This window comes from Gavia stellata, chromosome 7 (genome assembly GCF_030936135.1).
Source record: "Gavia stellata isolate bGavSte3 chromosome 7, bGavSte3.hap2, whole genome shotgun sequence".
Classification (NCBI taxonomy): domain Eukaryota; kingdom Metazoa; phylum Chordata; class Aves; order Gaviiformes; family Gaviidae; genus Gavia; species Gavia stellata.
In genome coordinates, this window is record NC_082600.1 from 37,530,293 (window position 1) to 37,556,220 (window position 25,928).

At 41.2% G+C, this 25,928-nt stretch overlaps 1 protein-coding gene across 8 annotated transcripts in view; it reads left to right on the forward strand.

The window, feature by feature from the left end:
- The first annotated feature begins 5,482 nt into the window (after positions 1-5,482).
- GPHN (gephyrin) overlaps positions 5,483-25,928 on the forward strand; it is a 301,131-nt gene continuing 280,685 nt past the window's right edge. For all 8 annotated transcript variants that reach the window (XM_059820017.1, XM_059820021.1, XM_059820014.1 and 5 more), the window contains exon 1: positions 5,483-5,546. In XM_059820017.1, the coding sequence (XP_059676000.1) occupies positions 5,483-5,546 (64 nt within the window). The remainder of the gene's footprint in view (positions 5,547-25,928) is intronic.

Genomic DNA, 25,928 nt, shown 5'->3' on the forward strand with positions numbered 1-25,928 from the left:
TATTTTTAATGCTTCTAGTAAGTCAAAGCAAGCAACACAACAAGGTTTCCTGCAGAAGCAAGCTGTCATTTGTTCACTTTTGGCCACAATATGTGATGATCATTTGTGGCTAATTCATTTTGAGATCTTATAATTTAATTGTGGGTTCAAAATACTTACCTTCTCTTTCCTCTTTCTGCCTTATTTCATAGAATTTGAAGTTGTCTTGCTTATTAATCAAGACGAAGATTTCTTAAAGTTTTATTTCATCTCTTACATGGAAACAAGGGGAAATACAGATAAAGGAAAATAATGTATGGAAAGAACTGATTCAGCTCATCAGAATTCTGAATTTAGTTTACATGAGATCCAAAAGCATTTTCCTGCTTTTCATATCCAAGTCCTTAATGAGGCAGTTTTGTCAAAGTGAAATCTCAAAAATAGAATGTTCCAGTAAGATGTCTTTTAAATCTGTCTACTCTTTGTGTATGCTAAACTCATCAACTGCTTTTCTAAAATAGCTACTGTTTTGCAGCAAATGAAGCACAGACAATTGAATGTGTCAACACCACTGATGTGGAGTCACGCTAAGATTCATTTATTTTTGTCAGGCACCCATACTAGTAGTGAATCAAGTGAACTGCATTTGTAGTCAGGTGTCACACATATTGCATACCTATCTCAAAGACCTTGATTCTGCTCTCAGATGGGTTTGGCGCTGGAGGGTTGTCAGTAAAGGCTGCAGTGACCCAGAAGAATTGATACTGGGGAGCATCAAGCTTCTTACCCCTTCGAAAGTCCCTAAAGATTACCTTTTGCTGGCATAATTTCCAAATGATTCTGAAAGAATGGAAGCCCTTTTTTAGTGCACTGTTCTAAAAGAAAAACCTACTTTGGCAGATTAGAATAACTACAGCAAAATATCTGGTGTATCTTCTTTAGGGTGGTACAGAGAAATAAGCCTTGAAGTAGGACCAGCTCAATGGGTGATGGACAAAAAGATAATGATGATGAACCGAAAGTTAATCCTTTGCACAGGATCTGCAGGCAAAGTCTGTCTGGAAAAGTCTGGACAGAAATACGTATGTCTGCATAATGCAACAAAACACACCAGTCCAACATGTCCTGGACAGAAACCTACAGAACATTCATTTCCAAAGGCTCATAGAGACAGAAAACATTTCTTCAACTGAACAGCAAAACAGCAACATCTGAAATCTCAGACAAAGAAGAGACAATCTGGATAGACCTACTTTGTGCATTAAATAATTAGAAGATATAGTTTTAATATAACCTTTTTCCTGGGAAGGATGATGTGGAAGGAAGAGCTTTTGCTTTTACAGTCTGACCAGAGTATGAGAGTAAAAAAAAGGGCTGCAAGGGAACTGGATTGGAGACGACTCACATGGTTGTTACTATCACAGAGCCATCAAAGTCATACCATATAAGCTCAGTAAACCTCACTCTTCCAGATGTTGTTGTTTCTGAGAATACATGTGAGGTTGTATCCTTGAGTGTATGGTGCCATTTCAAAAGTTACACCACAATAGGTAGCTGAGTAGGAGGAGGCAGTGAGGGGAAGAGGCTGTATGCATGGATGTCTGTCAGGGCCACCTTTCCTTCGGAGGTTTCTACACGCCTGTCACTGCTGCAAATGCCCATATTGCAATTAGGCATGAGCTAAGTTGTGATATAGTTTGTTACCAAGTGGAAGAGTTAACAGCTTCTCTCATTTTGTGATCTCACAGACATAGGCTATTTGCTTAATAGACAAATCTGACCTTGCAAATATTGGTGCAGTGCAAGGAGTAATGCAGTTTTACCTTAAGCAAAACACATTTTCTCTGCCACTAATAGTTAGGACAGTCACTGAAGCTGGGTTCCTACTCCTGACTGGAGGTGTAAACCCAGAGAGGGTTCTCAGGAGGCCTCTGGCGAAGATGGTGTGGCAAAGATGGACTATGGTGTGGGCCACTAGGACATTCAGATGGTTTGGTAGCCTTACATAGCTAAAATGTGGTGCACGTTCCATCTTTTCCCTAGACGCTTGCCTAAGGGAAGGGATTGTTTGGAGAAATCACCTCTTGTACCTTCTTTTAGAGTGATGAATATTGTGCTGTATCAGTGGCTACACAGAAAATGTTTATGCTATTCTTTTTCAAAATGTGTAGATCAATACAGGCTATTGAAACATAACAGAAAGTAATCATGTATAATAGACTGACTTTAAACCAACGGCTGCATTGGAAAAGCTTTGTATTTTAATGTCTCAAAACTTACAGTTTCCTGACCCTTTATAGACTCGCATCAATAAGCTGGAGGTAGAAGTCTGTTTCCTATTACTGAACCACTGAGCCAGCTAGTCTCTTGGCCTTACTTGGATTTGCACCAGTGGCATAGAAATAAAATGTTCTGAATTCCATTAATAATTCATTAAGCCAGCTACTTCATGACTTCAGCTGGATCTGTACCAATGGCACACAGTTGAAGAGCTGTGTCCCACTGCTGATCCAGCTAGGTAACTAATTCAAAATAAAAAAGAACAGAGTCAAGAAATTACATTTAAGGAGCCACTGCAAAAAAACCCCAGACCTGTCTGACAACAAAATTATAGAAATTATATTGAACACCTATTCTAAATATAAAGTGTCTCTGATAACTTTCAATGAGTTGTTAAATCATCCTTACCCACACTGTAATCAGCAGAACAAACTGGTATCTTCCCATGTGCTTCCTATACGCTCAAACTGTTTCACCCAAATGAGTAATTAAAGTATGTCCTTCTGTAATGCTCATGATAAAATAAAAAAGCCTACCATGTCAGCCAATGGACTAAGACTACATGGAGCAAGCATGGCTGGAAGAGTCAGCTTAATGAAAGGGCGGTGCTTTGTTAATGAACAGATATTGATAATTAACAGCTGGCAGACAAAGTAATGTAAAAAATTTCCTGAGAGGTTACTAAGTTGAGTTATCCTTCAGCGCTGACATGACCAGGGCAAAATGTGACTATCAGTTGTGTGTTGACGTAGATGAGGAAAACTTGTTTTTCTTTGGACACTCAACATGAACTCTGGTGTGGACTGCCAGCATATTTCCTAGAACGACTCCCTGCAGTAAAAGGTTTCTTCCTCACACACACTTTGTTTCCTTACTCTGTGGAAAACTTGACTGCAGGACATCATCCCATTTACAACCTTCTCTTGAGCTATTATGGATCTACCATTATATTAACAATCTAGTTTACAAGGACTTCCATACCATGATAATAAAAACGCTCCTATTGATTTCAGCTTAATCTTGACTCAGTCTTTTAAAAATTTGTAAACTTGCACTATTTCATTACATTAACACAATCCTCTACTACATTTCTATAAAAAAAATCCCACACAAATCCCACTAGTAGGCACTTACAAGCCAGGAAGTACTAAATCTAATGTTGCCAGTGAAATCTGAATTCTGCCCCTCCTCCTTATCGTCCACAAATCAACAGCCTACACGGGGAGACTGTGAGATGCTCTGAGCAAACAATACTGGTTTTAGTGTACGGTGTAAGAATCCTAAAAATCCTCTGCAGGAAGCTACAAGATGTCAAGCTACTTGCTTGTGCTTTAGATAATTTCAGATACCTTTGAGAAAAAAAATCTTTTTGCCTTGTCTGCAGCAGAACATTCAACACATAGTGACTGAACCCGTGAGGGAACAGCAGTATGAGCACCAGCGATGCAGTGTATCTTCAGTAACCATGCTGTTTGGGGTTCAGGCTTACACCCACCCACATATGTTGTATTATACCATTGCATAACCAGAGATCTCTGGAGCCTGAGTTCTCAGTCTCTATGGCTGCACACACTGCAACTGCTGTGCCAATACAGAAATACCAGTATCCTGTGCTGGTGCACCACCCCATCAAAGTGCTACTAGTGTGTCTTTGCCTGAGACATAGGATATTTCTCGAGGCTTTTGTTTTTGCGCTAGTAGTCCGTCTAAGAAAATGATCTGCTTAAGAGGAAACTCCTGAAATGGTTCATTAATGTCTATGCAAATTACAAATGCTTTCAATAATTGCTTGTTAGTACACAGTCAAAAGGAGAATAACCTGGAGTCTGCTGTTAGCAAGATAGTATTGAAACCTCAACAGGAATATCTGAAAATACAAATATCCGCTAGAGTCGGAGGGCTTGAACTTTGACAGTGGGTTATCGCTTGCAGTCGATGATATTGCTATTAAATGTGGAAGACACTTGCCTACATATTCATTCAAAACGAGTTTACGTATTTGCTTCCAGACAGTTTCCCAGATCATATAGTCCAAGTAAGACAAGGTGGAGATACTTGTATGATACTAAGTTGCTGTATCTAAAGGCTGTGTAACAACAGTTTTAATCTCAGAGGAAAGGGGAAGGGCTGGACGGGAAGAGGCCTGGGAAGACCGCAAAAACACCTTGCTGCGCCCTGAGCGGTTGGGAAATTTTTGTATCTCTAGGTTTCACGCTAACCAAAAGAAAGGGTGATTACCATCCTTGCTATCTATCTTTTCCCATGACCGGAGGTCTGAAGAATTGAACCGTTAACCCGGTGTAATCAGGTGATCAAAAGGAGTTTGGATGCTGGGAAGCAAGAGCAGCTTGGCTGCGAGCTCAAACCCAGCCAGCCGGCGGGAGGAGAGACTGGCCGCCTGTTTTCACAACCCCTTCACGCCAACCTAAACCCGCATGGTAGCCGAAGCGGGCAGCCCTGCCCCGGGGACCGCTTTGGTAGCGGCTCCCCAGCTGGCGCCAGCCCCGGCACGGCGGGACCATCGCCCGGGCGAAGGAGCTGCGCCAGGTGAAGAACGTGGGAGAAAAGCGCTGGTGCCCGCTGGTACCGAGGGGCACTCGGGGGCAGCAGGGGCTGACGTCCTGCTCGGCTGGGGGCGAAGGCAGGCGGCGAGCGGCCAAGGTGCACTGCCTGAGCTGAGCCGGCGACCTCCCCGGGAAGCCGGTTGGGGGGTCAGCCTGCCGGTGGGCCCGGCTGCTCCCCGGCCGCCTCACTCCACGCTGCGCTGCCGGGCGGGCGGCCGGGCCACCCCCTGCCAACACCCGCGGCGTCGGGGCTGTCGGGCGTGCGGAGAAACGGCACGTCGGGGGCAGGGCTGCAGCCCGCCACAGGGGCCGTGAAGGGTAGATGCACCGGGCGGGCTACGCAACCGACGGCGGCCCTGTGCCGACCGGCCCCGATCGGCGGCAACCGGCGCCAGGCCCGGCGCTCTCGGCACTAGATTGGTGCTGCCTGGGCCGCGCGCAGCACGCTAGTCTCGCGCCGCGCCCTCCCCCCCTCCGCGCGGTTGTAGCTGCTCGCCCGGACTGGCGCTCGCCCCGCCCCTCCTGGGGTTGGCCCCGCCCCGCCTCCTGGCCCCGCCCCTCTCGCCCCTGCTCCTCCCCCTTTGCGCTCGCGCCGCTCTCGCGCTCCTGCCCCCTCCCCCCGCTCGCTGCCTGTCAGTGCGGTGGCTGCGCCGGGAAACATGGCGTCGGAGGGGATGATTTTAACGAACCACGACCACCAAATCCGCGTCGGGGTCCTCACAGGTAACGGGCCGCGACCGGGGACGGCGCTGGGGAGAGGCGGGAGGCGGCCGCGAGTCGGTGCGCGCCGTCAGGCCGCCCCGCGGGTTGCCCCGGCGGCCGTCTCCTGTGGCGCCGCCGCCGCCGCTGCGCAGGGAGCCGCCGCTCCGCCGAGCGTGCAGCAGCTGAGGCCGAGGCCCGGGGCCGGGGCCGGGGACGTGGGGGCGGCGCTCCGGCCGCCGGCGCCGCGGCGGGGAGCGTGTGCGCGAGGCCGGGCGGCGTTGGGCGCCGCTGCCGCAGGCGGGCGAGTGAGCGAGCGGGCTGCTGGGCGGCGCAGCCCGGGGGACTGGCCCGGGAGTAGCCCCCCGGAGGGGCCGGAGCGCGGGGGTGGGCGTCTGCCGAAGGGCACGGGGGGTCGAGACGTGGCCGGGCTTCCTCCAAAGGCGGCGGAGCGGTGGGCGCGAAGGCGTTTGAGCGGGGCGCCTGCGGCCGGCGCAGGCTGCGGGCCGGCGAGAGCCGGGCCTGCCTTCCCCGGGCGGCGGCGGCGGGAGCGGGAGCCTGAACTCCCCGCCCCGGGGGATGCCGTTGAGCGTGGCTCGCTCCGCACGGCAGGCACCTTTAGGAGGAGTCCTTCCCCTCCCCCTCCCTGGCCTGTACTTTCGGGGGGGGATGCGTGTGCCTGTGTGTTGGCAGGGGGAGGAGGGCATGTATGATGCCGCTGCTCATCGCGCTTGGATGATGCTTTAATAAACCCCTGGCACATGACGTGCGGTGGTTGCACGGAATGGTTCCCAGAGCCGTAGCCGGTAGGTGCGTGGCAGGCTTCGGGGTTTCTTCGGCCTTTGGGGGAGCCTTTGCAGCTGTTCCGGTGTACTGTGGGGCTCGGCGCCCCGCTGGAAGCGCGGTACGCCCAGCAGTGAGGCCCCGAGGGGTTCGAGTGTGTGAGGGCGTAAATCGCGTTTCTGGTGAAGGAAGGGGCGACAGATTTTAGTGCAGTCTTTGGGCATCAAGCTCAGCAGCTTTCCTCGGGAGCCTGGGAAGACATGACTGTTCATGGAAAGCAGCGTTGTGAGCACGCTTAGGAGTCGGAGGATGTTCGGAGTGAAAGGGGATGCATTCACTGGGGAGGAGGCCTGGAGTTAACCCCGAAGTTATTTATTAAACCCGGCGCCATGCAAGCCGAACGCCCCCGTCTCACGCCTCTTTCGGGAACGGTGCGTGCCCGCGGTGCGGGGGGAGCGGGGCGGCGGGAGCGCCCGGGGCCGCGTGCGCTGTTCCCGGGCCGGGTGCTGAACCCTCGCCGCCGGGGCTGGGGGGGTACCGCGGGGCAGGAGCTCAGCCCTTCCTGGGAAGCGTTTGGCTGCAAGGGTGTTTTGCCGGTAAACGGCTGGAAGACCACGGTGTGATGGAAGTGGAAATCCTCGGCGTTGCTTCTAAATCTCAGGCAGTCATATCCTTAATAAGGACAGAGCGGGTTTGACCAGATGCGAAAGTCAGATGGGGGGAGTTTGTACCTTTTGTTCCTGAAAGCTAGGGCACGCGTGCAATTACATATTATTGTAAAAGTTAAAGGGAGAAGGGGGTGTCTGCTAACAGAATGCTCTTTGCATATTTTTGTACAAGTTCCTGCTGTGTAACCTGGATTATTATTTTCTGTTGATCAGTGAGTTGTAATAATTTTCACCTGTCAATGCTCCCAGAATGCAGTACCAGATACATATATGGTGTTAAATAATGATTAAGCCCCACAACTGATTCCGATAACCTTTCAGAATACATAGGTTTTTATGTTGTACTATAAATCCTGTTTGAGCACTATTAAGCTCTTTTAACTTTGTATCATAATTTGCAATTCCGTTGAGAAGAGCATGTGGCCTGATTTTAATTTTTTGTTTTTAAAGGAAAAACAAAAGGCAAAAGCGAACGGAACAGTTTTAGCCCTTTTCCCCTTAATGCCGTTGGTTTGAATTGCAGGCTGAAAAATTTTGCAAAAAATTATTTTGCCATTTTGAATGGGGACACCTCAGTTTCTAACAGTTTTCCTAGCCCCCTTTTTGTGTATGTTTGTGCACATGAAATAAAATTTTATTTAAATGTGTTACTTCGATATCATATATTTGGCCAAACTTAATAATTTTCCACTCTGGCATTTCCTTCAACTCCTGAAAGAGAGTATTTGTACTTTGGAGGGTTTGGACACCCTAGTTGTTTCTGCTGTTTAAGCTGTGAAAAGACAGCAAATTTAAAAATTCACTCTTCTGAATTCTTCTCATAGAAATGAGCTAATAATTGCTTCTTGGCTGGTGTATGAAGGAATAAGTGTAGAAATGGAAAGGTTAGGTATGAGCACTATTTTTTGGTTTAATCATTTAGAATAGCTCAGTGATCAGAAACTAGATAATTAACATAATATGACTTCTTTAGCTTTTCTAATTAAGATCATAGCCATATGTTTGTTTTGTAAACAGTATATACTTGTGAGCTTATCAGCACAGGCAGGTAGATTTATGTTCCTATTAGACCTGGTACACTCAGTTTAGAAAGTACCATTATTGCACCTTATGGTAGTATTCAGATGGAATTAAATTTACTTAGGAGTAACTCCTGTGAATTAATTTGGAATGGAGTTGTATGCTTATTTTCAGATGAGGACATAAAAAAATTATTTGGGTGTGTTGTTAGTCTTTTCTGTTGTTGAGATTGATGCACATGGCTCCAGAGTGTATTAATACAAAGTGAATAATGTTTGTTGGGTAGCTTAGTTCCATTGCATTCAATTTTGTTTTGAGTAAGTTACTGTATTTAGTTTTGCTTAGTAGACCTTTGTGTTTGTGTGTATATTGCTAGTTTCCTATGTAGAAACAAATGTGTATTTCTTCAGTTGTGACAAATTAAGACAGGTACAATGGATGAGAGAAATAGCAAGTTTGCTTATTGTTTAGCCAAAGTAACTCATTGAGTTCAAATGCAAAATTATGCAGAATGCAGCGCCTTGTTTTGTTTTTTTTTAAAATTACTTGTTAACTTCTCTTATATCCAAATTGTCGAGGTCTTTTCGTTAAAAGTCAATGAGAGAAATGGAGTCCATAATTAGGACACTTTCTCAATGTGAAAGAACTGTCTTCCTGAAATCTGGAAAAGTATTTTAGCGTATACAGCATCTGCTGACTTGCAGATGTCATTCATGTTTATTTTTGAGTCTCTATATGGAAAGTTATAGAGTTAAGTTTATTTACTGAAACAGGAGGAAATATAAACAATGACAGATTACAAAACTGTGAAACTTGTTGTAAACTAGAGGGTTATGTCTTATGCAAATAGAAAGTCTCAGTAGTTTGTGGATAGAAAGGTGAGTTCTAATCTTTGTGCGTTATCATTTCAAGACATTTTGCAACATGTGAAAAGAATGCAACCATGAAAGTGTCCTATTCAGCCCCAGTGTTTAATGAAGTGTTCCGATTAAAGATACTGCTCACTTAAGTTCCAAACCTAGGTTTTCCCTCTTCTATCATTGATACATAGTGCAGGCACATGAACTAATAATAGAGCTTCAGTGTTACATTGTCATGAGGTTACCCTTATGGTAAAATACCTTTTAAAAGGACCATGATGCTAACTGTCAGATTGGGAGATTTTTTTGTGATGGAGAATGAGATAGCAGAGTTGGGCTAACAACGGCCAAAGCTTTGTCATTTAAGTGTTCTGGATATCTTCTTTTAAAAAAGAAACACATACAGAGAAACAAGAAATGTGGGGTAGATAAACAAGTAAAAACAAGGAAAAATGTCTACATTTATGGTAAAGGTTGGATTATATGCATGCTCTGTCTGCAGTGTTGTGCACCAATGCTTCCTTAGTAAAATACAAATCTGGACACAGAATTATTCTGGTTGCCCCTTCCAAGCCTTTCATGTTTTGGGATATCTCTAACAGAATGGTTGTTAATCAGTTACCATTGGTGTCAGGTTATTGAACCTGGATTAGTAAGTACAGAGTTTTGTAATGCTGAAGTTGGCTAGAAAAGGGAAGAAAATGTGTGTGGTGCCCAGAGTTGAATCAGATATTAGGTCATCCTTCACTGGTGGTGTCATTGGTAAAAGTTACATAATCTGTGACCTTTCTTGTTATGTGAGAGACTAAGCAGACCCTTGACTAGAACAGTCCAGAGAGATCTAAACGATGTTGCCATCTCCACTAGCTTGATGGGGAAAAAAGAGACTGGTTCTCTCTGGTTGCTCCTTTATTTTTTCCTTTTTCCTCTCCATACCCATTTTCTTCTTATTTACCTCTCTTCTTGTTTTCTGTCCAGTAAGCATCTAGTGTAGCTAGTCAAAACTTGATGTCTTGTTACATGTTTTTTTTCAGAATATTCCTGATAAAAAAATTGTCAAATTTGGGGTTGGCTAATAAAGCTTCATTCAGTGTTTGCCTGCTCTTGAGGTAGGTCTGTGAGAAAGAGTCATCACCAGACACAAACAGCATTTTCTGGTTTTGTTTCTCTTTTCGTATTGTCTTTTGCTTGTTTAAAAAAAATAATCTCAGACTAACTTTCTCTTTCAGGATAGTTTTACTGTATTTAGTATTGCTTAAAAAGTGGTGATATAGCTTTTCACCTTTATGAAACATTTTTACAATTAAAGGGAGTACGGGGTTTTGGCAAAATGCAACCTTCTTCAGCTACTTTATTCTTCCTTTCTTCCTCTAAGTAAAGATAAAAACATTTTGAATGATAGTTGTTGCCATGGGCCTATGCAATAAAGCAGACAAAGGTTTCTGAATGCATAACCTCAAACCTTGTTTAGCCTCTTAATACTGTAGTGTGAAAGATCACACTAGCATCTTTAAGTGTCTGAGACCATTTAGTTTGTTGAAATAAAGCAGCCTGTACACATTGTGTCTGAATTTATCTCTTTGAAGCAAGCATTCTTCTCAGATAGTGAGAGTGTTGTCTACTTGAGAACATTGTCCAAAGAGATTACCTGGGCAGACCTGAAGTTCACCGACGTAAATGTTTTGTAAAAATTAGCTTGGAGAAACGTGGGGAACAAAGTAGTTGGGGTGTCACAATTTGTTGGTCAGACTGTTTTATAAATATATATGCTGTCCGTTTTCCAACTAAAAATGCATATGTCTCTCTCCTACTTTGAGGTACCTTCTTACAACTTTCCTCTAAGAGTCTTCATTAATAGCATGCAAGTAGCAAGATCTTTTCTCAGTGGTGATGCTATTCACATTTTGGACATGCATTGGAAGTTACAGTAAACTTTCTTAGAGAGATGTGAGTGGGAGGGTAAGGACTGACATTAAGTTTGCTAGGACTTATTGTCAAATTGCCCTAATTGTCTAAATTGAAGTTGGTTACCTTTTGGCTTCTGATCTGCCTTTTTCTCAAAAACTACATCTTATTGGTCACTCATCTTCAAAACGTGGATTCAAGTCAGTAGCTTTTCCTAGGAGCCTTAGTTTTCTTCCAAAAGCTTAGTTCAACGAATGAATTCTGGAAGTAGAGAAAGGCAGTACTTTCATTAAGAGTAAAACATTCTAGACTCTGAGCAACATTGATTTTCGTCTTTCCCAACTGTAAGGCTGTCATAATGTTGAGTTTAACCATAGAAACTAGGAGATCTCCCTCTTTGCCATTTGTAGCCGTAAGTCTTCACAAAAGCATTTCTTTCTGATTTTTGATATGGCTATGATGATAAGCTTTATGTCTAGTGAATGTGATCTGTACAGTTGTCCAGTTTCCTTTTTATAGTTTAACAGCACTGAATGGGAACCTTTACCTTTTGTAGTTAAAGAGGAAGAAAGTTCTGGATTTTTTCCCCTGTTTTTTAATGTGCACAGTGGAAAAAAAAAAATCATGACTGGAATCTCACTGATAAAGCAAACTCTTTTACTTAGTTTAATTTCCTTGCTGTGATACTGTTTCTTTTGAACTGAAGGAAGTGGAAACACTGAAGTTAAAAGTATGTAAACAAGAGATTATTTCCAAACTACACATGGATGTTTTAATTAATACCTACTTATGTAAGAAATGGCCATTAATTTGGAGGTTTATGTGTTCTTACAGAGCAGGGGTGAGAAGTCTTGTCTAATCAGTGTTTCTTGATTTGGTGTTTACTCACCCAAATACAGTTGAAAGACTTCACCCATGCTCCATGTCTGTAGTTCATATTTAGCAGTACAGAGCTTATCCATTACATCGTGCTTTCATTTACTTCTCTAGGTTTATATTTGTCCCCTTTTCCAGTACTGCGGGAAAACTTTCTGTGCTACTTCCCTTAAAAATTAGTGATCATGGATTTCATGAGAACTGACTTAGTTCTGGGATAACCTTTAGTTTGTTTGCTGGCTTTGTTAACTGGACAATAACAGAATATATGATCATCAGTCCATGCTTTGGAGAGTCTAGCATACAAAAGCCTGATACACAGACACAGAATTTCTCACCTTTAATGTTGATTTAGCCGTATCTGTTTGCTTGTTTGTTTTTTCAAGTAGAGAGTAGAGCATCTTTGTTGAGAGGTACTTTTTATATCATATTAGGATTTCACCCACAGCTTTTCTGAAAATGTCTATCTTGAAATTTGTAACATTTTAAAAGCAAAGAAGTTTGCTGTGCAGTGCCTTTGAAGTGAAAGTTAGGATTTTCACTTCGCTTTTTCAGTTGTTCAAGCTGAAAAAAGTTTATTTTGAATAGGTGGGAAAATATTTTTTTTCTTATTCTGATGGTTGAAACAGCTTTGCTGATAGGGTTTAATTTTTTTTTTTTTCCCCAAGATACGCAAATACAGTTTTTGTGGTCTGCAATTTGTGAGATTGATATTATGCAACAGGAGGACATGATAACTAAAAATGAGAATAAATTTTAGCTCTTGTTAGAATATTTACAAGATCTTCAAGTATGGATTAAATACAAGAAATAATTTACATTCTGTTCCAATGTGTAGATGTAGTATGCAACTCTTTACTACTTGTAATGAAATGGTCTTATATTAGTAGTCTTGCATATGACAGAATTCTTCTTGAACGTTTAGCAGAATGCCTGAAAAAGCTGTTCTTGGAGAATAGGAGGGTAATAACCATATGGGAAATGAGCAGGTAGCAGCCTTTTTTTATGTGGGATGTTTTTAATTAATAAAAAAAGTAGCACAGCCTTTTAGGTTGGGGTTTTTTTTAATCACAAAACAATTGAGGAAGTAAGTTGACGTTTACAAGGAACAGTAATTGCATAAAAAAGTGCTTGGGAAAAATAGACTTAATTAGGCAATTATCTTATAAAATCTCATTTTGCAAGTAAGAGATTTGTATGTGATGTTTTGTTTACTTGTTTTGTTTTCATACTAATTTACTGAGGCCTATTTTATGCTTAACTTACTTGTCAAGTGCAAAAAAATTAGCATAAGCCCTCAAGAATAATCTTCTATGTACATTTTGCATAATCCTGCAAAACAGGGCTCTATCCTACTATGACAAGGTGGGTGAATGATATTAACGGTATTTTGTAAGGAATAAAATGCATTGTCTGTTCCTCGTACTATGAGACAAATAGAAAAACTTCCACTGGATGACTTCAGTGATTTAGTGAATAGCTATGTATTACAAAATCTATTTTTGAGCAGTAAAGTGTTTTTTGATGTATACCAAGACCTGAAAGAATGGACTCAATGTTAATTTAGCTCCATATGCAAGTGAGTTAACTAGAACAGTAATTTTTGCTAGTTTTGTACTTAATATTACACTTCATTATGTATTCAACATACAAATTGTATTAGTAGACCAATATAGTAAATATATTAAGTATTGCATATGTATTTAGGACTGCAACTATAGAAATACATGTTTCTCAGATATACTTTTTCCTTTTCTAATTAAATTATATCACTTATTATGTAGTAGAATAAGGAACCAGAATGCATGTGGGCTTTGAACTATAATATATTTTTGACTTTTGAGTACTTTGTGGTTATGTAATTCTTAGTTTTCTTCACTGTACTGTATATTGCAGGGAATTTAAAATCTATGTGGAATATTTTTCATTTGAAATTTTTTTCTTGTATTTATTTTGTTGGTTTTTCCTCTATATCATATGTGACTTTTGAGACCTAAAAGTGGGAAGTAGAATTTTAAGTATATGGTGTGGTTTTGTTTGGTTGATTTTTGCTGGTGTTTTGGTTTTGGGTTTTTTTGGGGGTTTGTTGGGTTTTGGTTTTGTTTTTTTTTAATTTATTTTATAAACGTATGCTGTGGGAGATTTAAATTCATACTGAAATCTAGGAAGTGAGCTGTTACTCGGAGTCATTTTATGGGAAGCTGTATGGATGAGGAACAATACGCATTCTTCAGGAATGAAAATGAATTGCAGTGAAGTGTTGTGCAGGTCTGACTCAGAAGGGGAAGGTTCCTAGGATCTCTGCAAATGATGGAATAGGCAGAGATTGCCATTAAAAAAACCGTAACACCCCCTTTTCTCTTAGCAAGCTGCTTTTAATGCCCTGGGATAGGCCATTTAGGGAGGGATTGATAGCAAGGCCTGAGATGAAGTCTGTAAAGCCGTTGTCTAGTAATTCTTGAAGAGACACTGAATGTGACACAAGTTAGGAATTTGGCAAACCAATACACTTCTGCTCTGCTATTTCTTACCCCTTCCTGAAACAATTTTCATGGGATTATGAAGACAAACCAGACTGTAAAAGAGAAGATGTTGGTGTCAGGCAGGTGTATATCCTTTTACCTAGGTATTGCAAAATCTTGTCTTAGGAAAGTTTGGGGGACAGTGTATGTTTCTGGAAGAAGAAAATTTCCAGGAATTCAAATAGATATTAGGTAGTTTCCCACTGACATAGCTCTTTTGTATGTTGTAGAGTAGTGGCATAGCAGTGTAGATGGTGAGAAGTCAAAGGCTTACTATGTTCTCCCTGTCAGAATCTTCATCTCAGAAAAAAATCGGGAGAAAGTGGCACGATGCCTAAAAGTAAGCACATATCTGGTGAGAAAAATGCCTGTTGTTTCCAGAAAAAGCAGAAAAAAAGCCAAGATTAAAGGGAATAGATACTTCTCATTTCCTCTTTTTTTAGCTTCTTTTTCCTTTTTAGTTGTCTGAATACTCAAGGGGGAGACATTAAATAAGCCTACAGCAAATCAAGAATCCTCAAAATCAGCTTCCTTGGAAAAATAAGCTGTAAATTAACATACTGAGGAAAAATGTTGTGAAATATATATTTAAAAGATAGTGCAGGGACAAAGTGTTTCTGTAGATAATACTCAGAAAACTCCAGAGATGCTAGGAAAAAGTCGCAACAGATGCTCATCGGTGTGTAAATCCCTCTGATTAAAACTTCAGTATTGCTGTTATGCTCTGATTTAATACTTTAAGAAAACTTAGAGACTATTTTAGAAGAAATAGTATATAAAGCGGAGGTTTTGGGGAATGTTTTTGTAATCTACAGGTTTTTCTCCTGCTGTCTTTATGATGTCCTGAAAGAATTCCTTCTCAGATAGTCACTGTAATGATGTTCCTTTGCCTTGATAGATGTGTGTAGTAGATCAGTGAGGTATAACTCCCTACCTACTAGCTTTAGCTAAACCTAAATGAAAGTATTTCTAGTTATTGTAAAATATACTTGATGGTAGGCTTTTTTAATTATCACTTTAATCGAACGGACTGAAAAGTGGGGGGGTGGGGTGGGGGTGGAATTTCCTTCCTTCCCAGCCTCCCGTTGTGGGGGATTCAGAACCATTCTGGACATGCAGACATTTGTTCTGCTATTTATTTAGCAAAATGAAGAAACGAAGAAACCAGTAAAACGTATGTAGAATAAACCAGGAGACTTAAGAGGGTGTTGAGATTTTTGAGAGAAATCTTACAGCTTTTTCAAGTAAATGAGACTACAAAGTAGCGCTGTATGGCATAATTCTTTGGACAGAAGGCAAAGCACAGACCTTCAGGAAGTTGGGCATGGTCATATTAGTAAGATATATACGGTTCAAGTTGAGTATATTTAAACTGCTTCAGACACTAATGCTATTCTGACATCTGTTTTTTAGGAACGTGTTCTGTTCCACAGTAGGGAGGTAAGCTGTAAAATCTCGAGTTCTGATCTTGCCAGTTAAATTCCAGCGGGGTAAGAATTAAAACTATTACTAGTGTCTCCAATGTGCAGGACCTTCTTATCTGACTGAGACTCATGCTTTTTTCCTAAGCATTGAAGATCAAAATGGAAACTCTAAAGTTCATGTTAAAAGCAACTGCTGAAAAAAGCAACTGCTGAAGAATTTCCTGTGATCGTTAAGCTTCAAGGATGCTCACCTGCCTGTTCCTATTTCTTTATTCCAAAGGGTATCGCTCTAGTTTATGCACAGTGGTTTCGGTACATGACTTTTCTCGTTGGCTTGGCAGTTGATCAAAGAGAATTAGTGAAAATACTAGTTGTCATTTCACCATTGTTTTGTCAGAAGAGGGTTCAAGCAGACTTTTTTTTGAGTGCTTTGATGAACAGCTTTCTGGAAAAGGCATCTGAGGCAAATTTCTGTATAGCATTAAACTGGGACATCATGGATTATCCTTAATATTAGAAAAAGCTCTTAATTCCTTGATAGCATGTCTTACATTTGGTTATTGTTATGTGTAAGATGCTTTGAGGACTCATCAAATCGTAAGGGAGATTTTAGATGTGAAATAGTAATCATTTTCAGTATTTCTTACCAGAATAGTAGCAGCTTCTGGTACCCTCCCCAATAATTTTAGCAAGTCTTCATATTCATATTATTCCTAGTATCCTTCTTCTGCACTGAACAAACACCTGCTAAAAATCTTCTACCTGTACTTCAGCCTCTAGAAAGTAAATTCAGCTGTGCATATGAAAAATACGGAGACAAAAAACACTTTTAAAATGAATGGTTGAGATCTCATTAGCATCTAGAAAGTATCTAACAATTAGGGCACATTCAAGAGCTTCCTCTATGTTTAAGATACTGTGAAAACATCAGCCTGGAGCCATTTGATGCAATAGCAAAATATATATTATAATTCATTCAAAGCATAAATTTAAACTTAACCCCCTAGATGCTGACATTCCAACTAGCAGCCATTGTAGGAAAAAACAGGCAGATGCAGAAATTCTTTATATTTGGATAATTAGGTGCTCTCTCAATTCCACAATGATAAGTAGACAATTTTTTTTTAAAAAATCTTTGCTTTTGTGCTGTACCTACATAAGTCTTTTGACTGTAATTCAGTAAGTTAACTTACCTTTTGTGACTTCATTAAATTTAAGTAAAGTCTATGTAAGTAAGCAGTGCAGCCTAAGAGAAGCAGATTTGGAGCGTAAACCACTTAGTACCGGGGGCTTCAAATCCACACTGTTCGTGGTGTTTTGCTTTGTGCTAGGTCAAAACTCACAGAATGACCTCTAAGTAATGGTTGGAGTGCATTAGGTGCACTCTTGTAGTACATCTTGGTTAGTTTTGTCCACAATTAATTCAGCATTTGTGCTTTCATCCTTCTCTGCAGTGTGAACCAAAGTATACTGATTGGGGACCGTCAGGAGTTAGCATGAAACCCACACTCTTGAACCAAACAGAAACACTAATACAGACAGACTATTCACCATTTTATGCCTCCCACAATTCTTGTGCGTGCCAGAGAGGTCTTCCAGTGGGTAATGCTGAGCAGACTTTCCTGATGGTGGAAAGTGTCCGGAAAGATACTGGCTCCTGGGCTGTTCCTGTGCATTTTGTGAGGGTGATATGGGTGAGGGCATATCCTCTGAATCTTTGGATACTCTGGAGAAAGTACCTAAAGAGGTGTGAGAAATGCCTTTTGTTAACTAGCCTTGAAATTACTCTTAACTTAAGCTAGCCTAAAGTAAAATTCAGTAGTAAGTAAAAGTATTTCAAACATCCAAAATAAGCCACACAATTACAAATTTTTATAAAAGCTATAGATGAAGAAATGACAGAAAAAACATGTTTACACTAATACTTAGTTTGAACAGGCCCTCCCTGTACCTAGCTGACTTCTCTGTTAGGAAAACAACATGCAGCACTTTGTCAGGGATTTTATCTTCCTGCATTCCCTACATCTCAAGCTGTGTTATTCAGAGATAATTTTATTCTGGTGTACCATGCAGTCTGCTATAACTGGTCACTGCTTTAGAGCCCGCAGGACTCTGTCCAGGTTTAATCTTATGGCCCATGGACTTTTGGGCATGGTTCTATCATTGCTGCTGCTTGTTCACTCTCGTGCTGTGCTGGCATAACCTGTTGTGTGGCTGTGCAGGCAGGGAACTGAAACAGCTGACACTTAACGTGCCAGAAAAAAGGGATCCTTTCCAGCTGAATCAGCTGCGTGATCTGGTTCAGCACTGAGCTCTGCAGACTTCTGCTCCAGTAGGTGAATGGTGAGCAAGGCTGGCAATTTTTTACCTCTACTGTCACATTTTTTAGACTCTGTTCTTTCTTTAGTACTCTTCTCTCCTGCCATTTTTCACTCTGTGCAAAACAAATTTAACTGGCTAACCCAATGGAAAACTACTCTTCTTTCTGAGAGATTAGTTTTCTGCAGCCTGAACAAATTGAATCAGTGTGAAGTTCTTTCTGTAATCACATGTGGGTTTCATGTAGATCCCTTGCATTAATTCAGAAGATAGTCTTGACACTCCTTTGTCTAAGTGTTGTCCTCTTTCTTGCAAGTGTTGCTTTGTCAGGCCAGGTATCTTCTTAGTAGTGTTTGCTAGCTTGTCCTGATTGACAAGCAAAGACACTGCCTCTGCCAGATAACAAGCAGGAAAAAAACATAGTGAAGGGAGGGAAGGATTTGCCCATTATAGAAAATTATTTTGAGGAGTGGGTAAGTCAAGATATATTTTCCCATTTTGTATGCAAACTTTTTTGATTCATGTGAGTAGTAGGTGAGTATGAAGGCTATGCTAGGCGTTTGTGCTTAACAAAGAGCCGAACATTTGGTAACTTGCATAGGTTAGGTAACTAGAAAAGCTAAACATTAGACTTCTGCAGTGTCAAATTTGGGAAAGGATGAACATTACATTATGCACTTACAGACAAGTAAAGATCTCTTTTTTTTGTTAATTTGTAAAAGTCAAAACTTCTAACATTTAGTTTTTGTAACTTATTATCCTGACTATAGTATGCCTGACAGAACTAATTTGAAGACTATGTACCTATTAGTTACATATATACACATATTTATTATATATAAAATAATAATTTATATATATATGACAAATTACCCATTTCTACCAGATCTCATTTGCCTTCTGACTGAGAGATTCCTTTGGCATCATTCAGTCTGTCATCTTACTTACACTCAGTGTAGTTTTTCTAAGCATATCTTTACCAGTCAAATTCGCTAATATGCTGACTTTGAGGATGCTAACCTGATATGTACTAAATGGCAGTTGATATGCTATTGACTTATTTTTCTTTTGTTGGACACCTGTCTGTACACCAACTATTTAAAACATCTGCATGCAAGATCATTTTCTAATTTCACTTTTGTCCTGCATACCTTCTTTTTTTTTTCCTGACTAGAATGCTGTCATGGATGGCCATGTTATTTTTAGGAAAGACAGGCCGACAAGGTGGGGTGGTGGAGTTGCTCTTTATGTGAGAGAGCAACTGCAATGTATCGAGCTCTCCCTGGGGGTGGATAAAGAGCAAGTTAAGAACTTGTGGGTAAGGATTAAGGGGCAGGCTAATATGGGAGACACTGTTGTGGGTGTTTATTACAGGCCACCTGATCAGGATGTGGAAGCTGATGAGGTCTTCTACAGACAGCTGAGAGTCGCCTCACAATCACAGGCCTTGGTTCTCATGGGGGACTTCAATCACCCTGATATCTGCTGGGAAGGCTACACAGCCAGGCATGTACGGTCCTCCTAGGTTCCTCCAGTGTATTGATGATAACTTTTTGACTCGGGTGGTGGAGGAGCCAACAAGGAGAATTGTACTACTGGACCTAGTACTGACAAACAAAGAGGGACTGGTGGAGGACATTAAGGTTGTGGGCAGCCTTGGCTGTAGCGATCATGAGAAGATAGAGTTTAGGATCATGTGCAGTATGCAGAAAACAACAAGTAGGATTGCAACCTTGAACTTCAGGAGGGCTAACTTTGATCTCAAGGAACTGCTTGGAGAAATCCCATGGGTTAGGGCTCTAGCGGGTAGGAGGGCTCAAAAGAGCTGGGTGATATTCAAGTCCCACTTCCTCCAAGCTCAGAATCGGTGTATCCCTAAGAGCAAGAAATCAGGCAAGGGAAGCAGGAGACCTGCATGGCTGAGCAAGAAGCTTCTGAAAAAGCTCAGGTGGAAGAAGGAAGTTTACAGTCTGTGGAAGAAGGGACTGACCACTTGGGAAGATTACAAGAATGCTGTCAGAGTATGCAGGGATGAAACGAGGAAAGCCAAGGCCTCCTTGGGATTAAACCTGGCAAGGGATGTCAAGGTCAACAGGAAGGGTTTCTTCAAGTACGTCAGAGGCAAAAGGAAAACTAGAGAAAATGTGGGCCTGCTGTTGAATGAGAAAGGTGCCATGGTGACAGATGATGCAGAGAAGATGGAGTTACTGAATGCCGTCTTTGCTTCAGTCTTTACTGCTCTGGCCAGCCCTCAGGAGTCCCAGACTTTGGAGGTAACACAGAAAGTCTGGAAGAATGAAGACTTTCCCTTGGTTGAGGAGGATCAAGTTAGAGACCAATTAAGTTAAACTGGACATCCACAAGTCCATGTGTCCTGATGGGACGCACCCGCAAGTGCAGAAGTCATTGCTGGGCCACTCTCCATCATCTTTGAAAGGTCCTGGAGAACAGGCAAAGTGCCTGAGGACTGGAGGAAAGCCAGTGTCACTCCAGTCTTCAAAAAGGGCAGGAAGGAAGACCCAGGAAACTACAGGCCAGTTGGCCTCACCTCCATCCCTGGAAAGATGATGGAACAGCTCGTTCTGGGCATCATCTCAAAGCACCTGGAGGAAAAGAAGGTTATCAGAAGTAGTCAACATGGATTCACCAAGGGAAAGTCATGTTTGACCAATCTTTGGGGCTGGTCTTGTTTAAGATCTTTATCAATTATCTAGATGAGGGGATTGAGTGCTCCCTCAGCAAGTCTGCAGATGACATCAAATTGGGTGGGAGTGTTGATCTGCTTGAGGGTAGGAAGGCTCTGCAGAGGGATCTGGACAGGCTGGATCGATGGGCCGAGGCCAACTGTGTGAGGTTCAACAAGGCCAAGTGCCGGGTCCTGCACTTGGGTCACAACAACCCCATGCAACGCTACAGTCTTGGGGACGAGTGGCTGGAAAGCTGCCTGGCAGAAAAGGACCTGGGGGTGATGGTTGACAGCCAGCTGAATATGAGCCAGCAGTGTGCCCAGGTGGCCAAGAAGGCCAACAGCATCCTGGCCTGTATCAGAAACAGTGTGGCCAGCAGGAGTAGGGAGGTGATCGTGCCCCGTACTTGGCGCTGGTGAGGCCACACCTTGAATACTGTGTTCAGTTTTGGGCCCCTCACTACAAGAAGGACATTGAGGTGCTGGAGCGTGACCAGAGAAGGGCGACGAAGCTGGTGAAGGGTCTGGAGCACAAGTCTTATGAGGAGCGGCTGAGGGAACTGGGGTTTTTTAGCCTGGAGAAGAGGATGCTGAGGGGAGACCTTATCGCTCTCTACAATTACCTGAAAGGGGGTTGTGGTGAGGCGGGTGTTGGTCTCTTCTCCCAAGTGACTAGTGACAGAACAAGAGGAAATGGCCTCAAGTTGTGCAAGGGGAGGTTCAGGCTGGATATTAGGAAAAGTTTCCTTACTGAGAGAGTGGTGAGACACTGGAATAAGCTGCCCAGGGGAGTGGTGGAGTCACCATCACTGGAGGTGTTCAAGGAATGTGTGGATGTGGCATTGTGGGACATGGTTTAATGGGCATGGTGGTGTTGGGTTGATGGTTGGACTTGATGATCTTACAGGTCTTTTCCAACCTTAGTGATTCTGTGATTCTCTAATGGTGGTAGATGCTGTGTAAGAGCACTGCAGGGTGCAAAAGGGTCTACAAATGGCTTGGGACTACCAACCCAGAACTTCTCCTGTAGATCCATATTGGATTACAGCAAGTACTACAGAGGCAAGGAACTTGAGTTTAATTCCCTGTTAGCCTATGAGGATTCAAACGCACTCATTTATTGGCCAGAAGAATGCTTTAATAAAGAAACTAAAAGGCTGGATGGTGACAAGCTTCTAATCTGCTAAAGCTGGGCAACTACCCAGTTAAGAATTAAAATGCTGTGGCATCCGGACAATCAGCAACAAGGATCACATTGTAGCCTAATAGCTGGAGCACTCAACTGTGAGAGAAGACCTAGATTCTAGTCCCTGCTCCACAGACTATTTCTGTTTTGTTCCTTGCCCTCTAACAGGAAAGAAAATGCAACAATAGTTCAAACCGCAAAGATTTGAACCCTGTTCTCTTCCCTCCCACTGCATGGTCCAGACTGCTCACTTTAAGATACTGAAGCATCACCACATCTATGTCGCTTTTTGGATTTAGCCTATGAAGTGTTACACAGACTTGTTTTATTGACTATTTATATCTCTCTTCAGAAATACAAGACTTCTTAGAATTTGGGCACCTCTTCTGCCATGAAGCTTTTTTAATTTCAGAAGTGTATGGCTAGGGATGTAGCTCTTAACAGCACCGCTCCACAGAGAGAATAAAGGCAATACATTCCATTTTAAAGAACATTTAAAGCTTCTTTTACTTTTAATGCAGCATTCACTGGAGCAACCATAATATCTGCAAATGAGTATTTGCAGAACTGGATCAACAGAATATTCTCTGCTCTCTGGAGCACATAAACTCTAGTAAATCCACCTCACAAGTCTAAAACAATGACTCAACACCTTCCTCTGCCCCTGACATCCATCATCACATCATATGTTAACATCAACCTTCTTGTGTCAACTGCAGCTTTTTTCTGTTTTTTTGTTTTGTGGTTTTTTTTCCTTTTGCAACTTGCATCTTTTAGATCATGTACTATTTTTTCCCTCCATCCAAAATATACCCAAAAACCTTCAATCTATCCTTAAAACACACAAGAAAGGTAATATTCACATAGGTTGACCAATATGATAAATTAACTATGACGTATTTGTTCATTCTTTTAGAAACTGTTATATGCTTTCAAATACCACATTAAGTTAAAACTACTGATGGTGCTTTGCATCTTCAACTTCTCGTCTCAAATTCTTATTCCCTGGAGCAAGGAGGGATGCAGTCAGAAGTAAAACCTCAGATGTAAGAGGAAGGAAAAATACATCACTCCACGTATGTCATTTCCAGTGTATTAGCAGTGCCTCAGTAAATTACGAGGTTTGCAAACCTTAATAATTGAAGAAATCTATAGTTATTACTCTAAGAATACTATTCTCACTGCAAGTCTTTCCTTTAGTTTAGTGACTGCGCCTCATCCAGAAAGGTAAAACTTTGGTGATACTGATCATGACAGACTATGATGAAAATCAAAAGCCTCTTGACTCTTTTAGAGCAAAGTATACAACAAAAATATACATTACATACGTGTACAGAATTGTACTTCTCTGAATTAGTTAATTTGAGCAGGCTCGTGAATTGATACAGACCTTTGTTTACTACAGAATAGACAAACTATTTCTACAGAATTTTAGCTATTTAGCTAACAAATTCCATACTAAAGTATTCTGTTAAAAAAATAAGGAACCAAAGAGAATGAGACCAAAGACAAAGCTGTGTCCATGTAATGCTTTCAAGACATCTGACCCTGGTTACTTAATGTGAAAAGGCTTAGTAAGAAACAATATTCAAGCACAGAAAAATCCTAAAATAAACACTCACTTCCTTTCAACACAGAAAATCTGAAGGGAAACAAAATTATTATGTGTGTTTTACGAGCATCTCTCAACTACTAAATTTTGTTTTTAAAAATGACCTGTAGGCCCTTGATGCAGGGACTGTTACACAAATATTTAATGAATGACATCTCATTTAATGCTCAAATTGACTGTGGCCTCTAGGGATCTCTAACTTATATATTACATTGTAATAGTTCTATAAGTAATTCTTAAATAACCAACAAGTGTGTTTTACTAGCAAGACATGTTTTAAAAGTGAGGCTGGAGTAGCCAAAGCTAATTACAAGAATGAATCTAAGCTAATACAAGAATCCAAGTTTATTCAAGAACCTCATGTATCAGTTTAGTACCAGTTCTCATCCTCAGAGACCTAAAAAAGCATTTTTTTAGCATGTAGCCTATCTGGCATATAAGTTTCAAGACTTCCTTTTTACCTGAGAATTTGTGAAGTACTTACTTACATAAAAGAAACATGAAAAATGTATAAATAAAAAGTAATGTACGCTGGCAGAAAGAACTTCACACAGTTTTACACAGCAAGCAATGCTATCAGTCACAATCCAATATCTGAAATTACATCCACTATAGAATAAATCCCAGAACAGTGACAAGCTGTGCAGTAGTGTGAGATTTAAACATCTTTAAACCAAGCCCTTACTCAAATGATCTCATTTGGGCACCCAATAAAAGGGTTTTCTTCAATTACATTCACATAACATGGTTAAAAACCCAGTCTGCATCTTAAGATGCATCATCAGTGCACTGAATTGACATTAGATAGCTGTGTAACAGCCCAGAGGAACATTACAGATGTATTACATTGACTTACATGGAACTAACACAGTTAAAATGTATATTTTTTTTCCTATGAAGGAAACTCCTTGAAAGTATGGAAGCTGAATTTCCATTTCTGATTCCATTGAAGGGACAACATTTGGAGGTGAATCTCCAAAGGCTCCTACACAGCTATATAAAGCTAACACATGTGAGAAGTAAAAATGCTATTCACCAATTCTAGGAAAACAATTAGCAAACAACATAAACAGACAATAGATGTTTATAAGTCTTTCCTTATCCTACACGTCATGTACCAGAATCTATGGTAAAGCCATACAGTGGGACATTGCTTCCTTGCATTGATTTATAAAATGCCTGTATTCCTGAAGAAAGGGGGCAGACAGATTAGTGGAACAAGCTATAAAATTTCTTGTAGGTGCTTTTTGTCTGGCAGAAGGCCCTGTACAAAGGCAAACTAGTCTTTTCTACCTGTCTGACAGGTAGACAAAAAACAGGTAGATAAAAATAATGCAGCAGAACACAGAGCCCAGCCTGACAAAATCTACTTTCCACAAGGAAATGACTGGCTTGGTAGATGAGGGGAGAGCAGTGGATATTGTCTACCTTGACCTCAGTAAGGCACACACAGCTTTGCTTCACTTATTAAACTGTCTTTATCTCAACCACAAGTTTTCTCACTTTTGCCCTTCTCCTTCTCCCCCTTACATACATGGAAAACACATTCTCCTCAGAGCTATACTAAGGAATGAAAGATGGAATGGATGAAATTGAAGTATTTCACTGAGTTGCCTAAGTAGTCATTCAGGAACACGAGGCAAAGTGGAAGAGATGCCTCGTCATCTGTCAGATTTAAAAATTTAAAAAAAAAAAAAAAGAGAGACAGGAAAAAACAAAGGTAATTATGAATATTGACCTGATACTGAAATCCTAAGATTCCAGATGCCAACTCATAGCAGTTCCAAACAAAAAAGTTCCAAGAAAATGAGCACTTGACATTTAGTAGAAATTCTGTAAGAAAACTCTCAATCTAGTTGCATTCAAAGGTTGACTTTTTCACCTGACACCAAAGATTATCTGTATAAGATATATGATATATTTGATCAACAAACTCTGTATCAAGGCACATAAACCCAAAGGAAAAAAATAATTTAAAAAGTAAACAACACTGCTAAAAAAGATTTCAGTATAACTTGTCACATTACAGGCAACAAAAGATATTACTGTCAGTCCCAAAGGAAGTATGCCTTTGTCAATTCACAAAGAACAAGACTTACACAAGAACAGAAATAACAGTAACTGAAAAGTATTTTCAATACAAAGATAGCAGAAAAGCACTGAAAAGCCATTTCCAGTATTTAGCCAGCATAATTCAAACCAAATGCAAATATGAAAAATCAGACATGGAAGAAGATGACAGCAAAGGAATCTGTTGGCCTTATTTCTTTATCTTCCATTGTTTTTAAAGAAAAGCTAACTTTATTTTTTAATGCTTTATTCTCTTGCAAGCATTAAGTAAGTAGTGTGCTCAAGCATTTTGCTTAATGGTGAGGAGGTGAAGGGAAAGAGGAACTGCTGAAAATCTTGGGAGTACTATTCCGCTCCCCCCACTCCTGTTATCAGAACTGTTCTTTTTTGCATAGGTTGTAATAGGAGCCATAATTAAATTCGGAAACCTCACCAAATACCCAATTGTTCTACACAGGTTAATAAAGAACAGTAT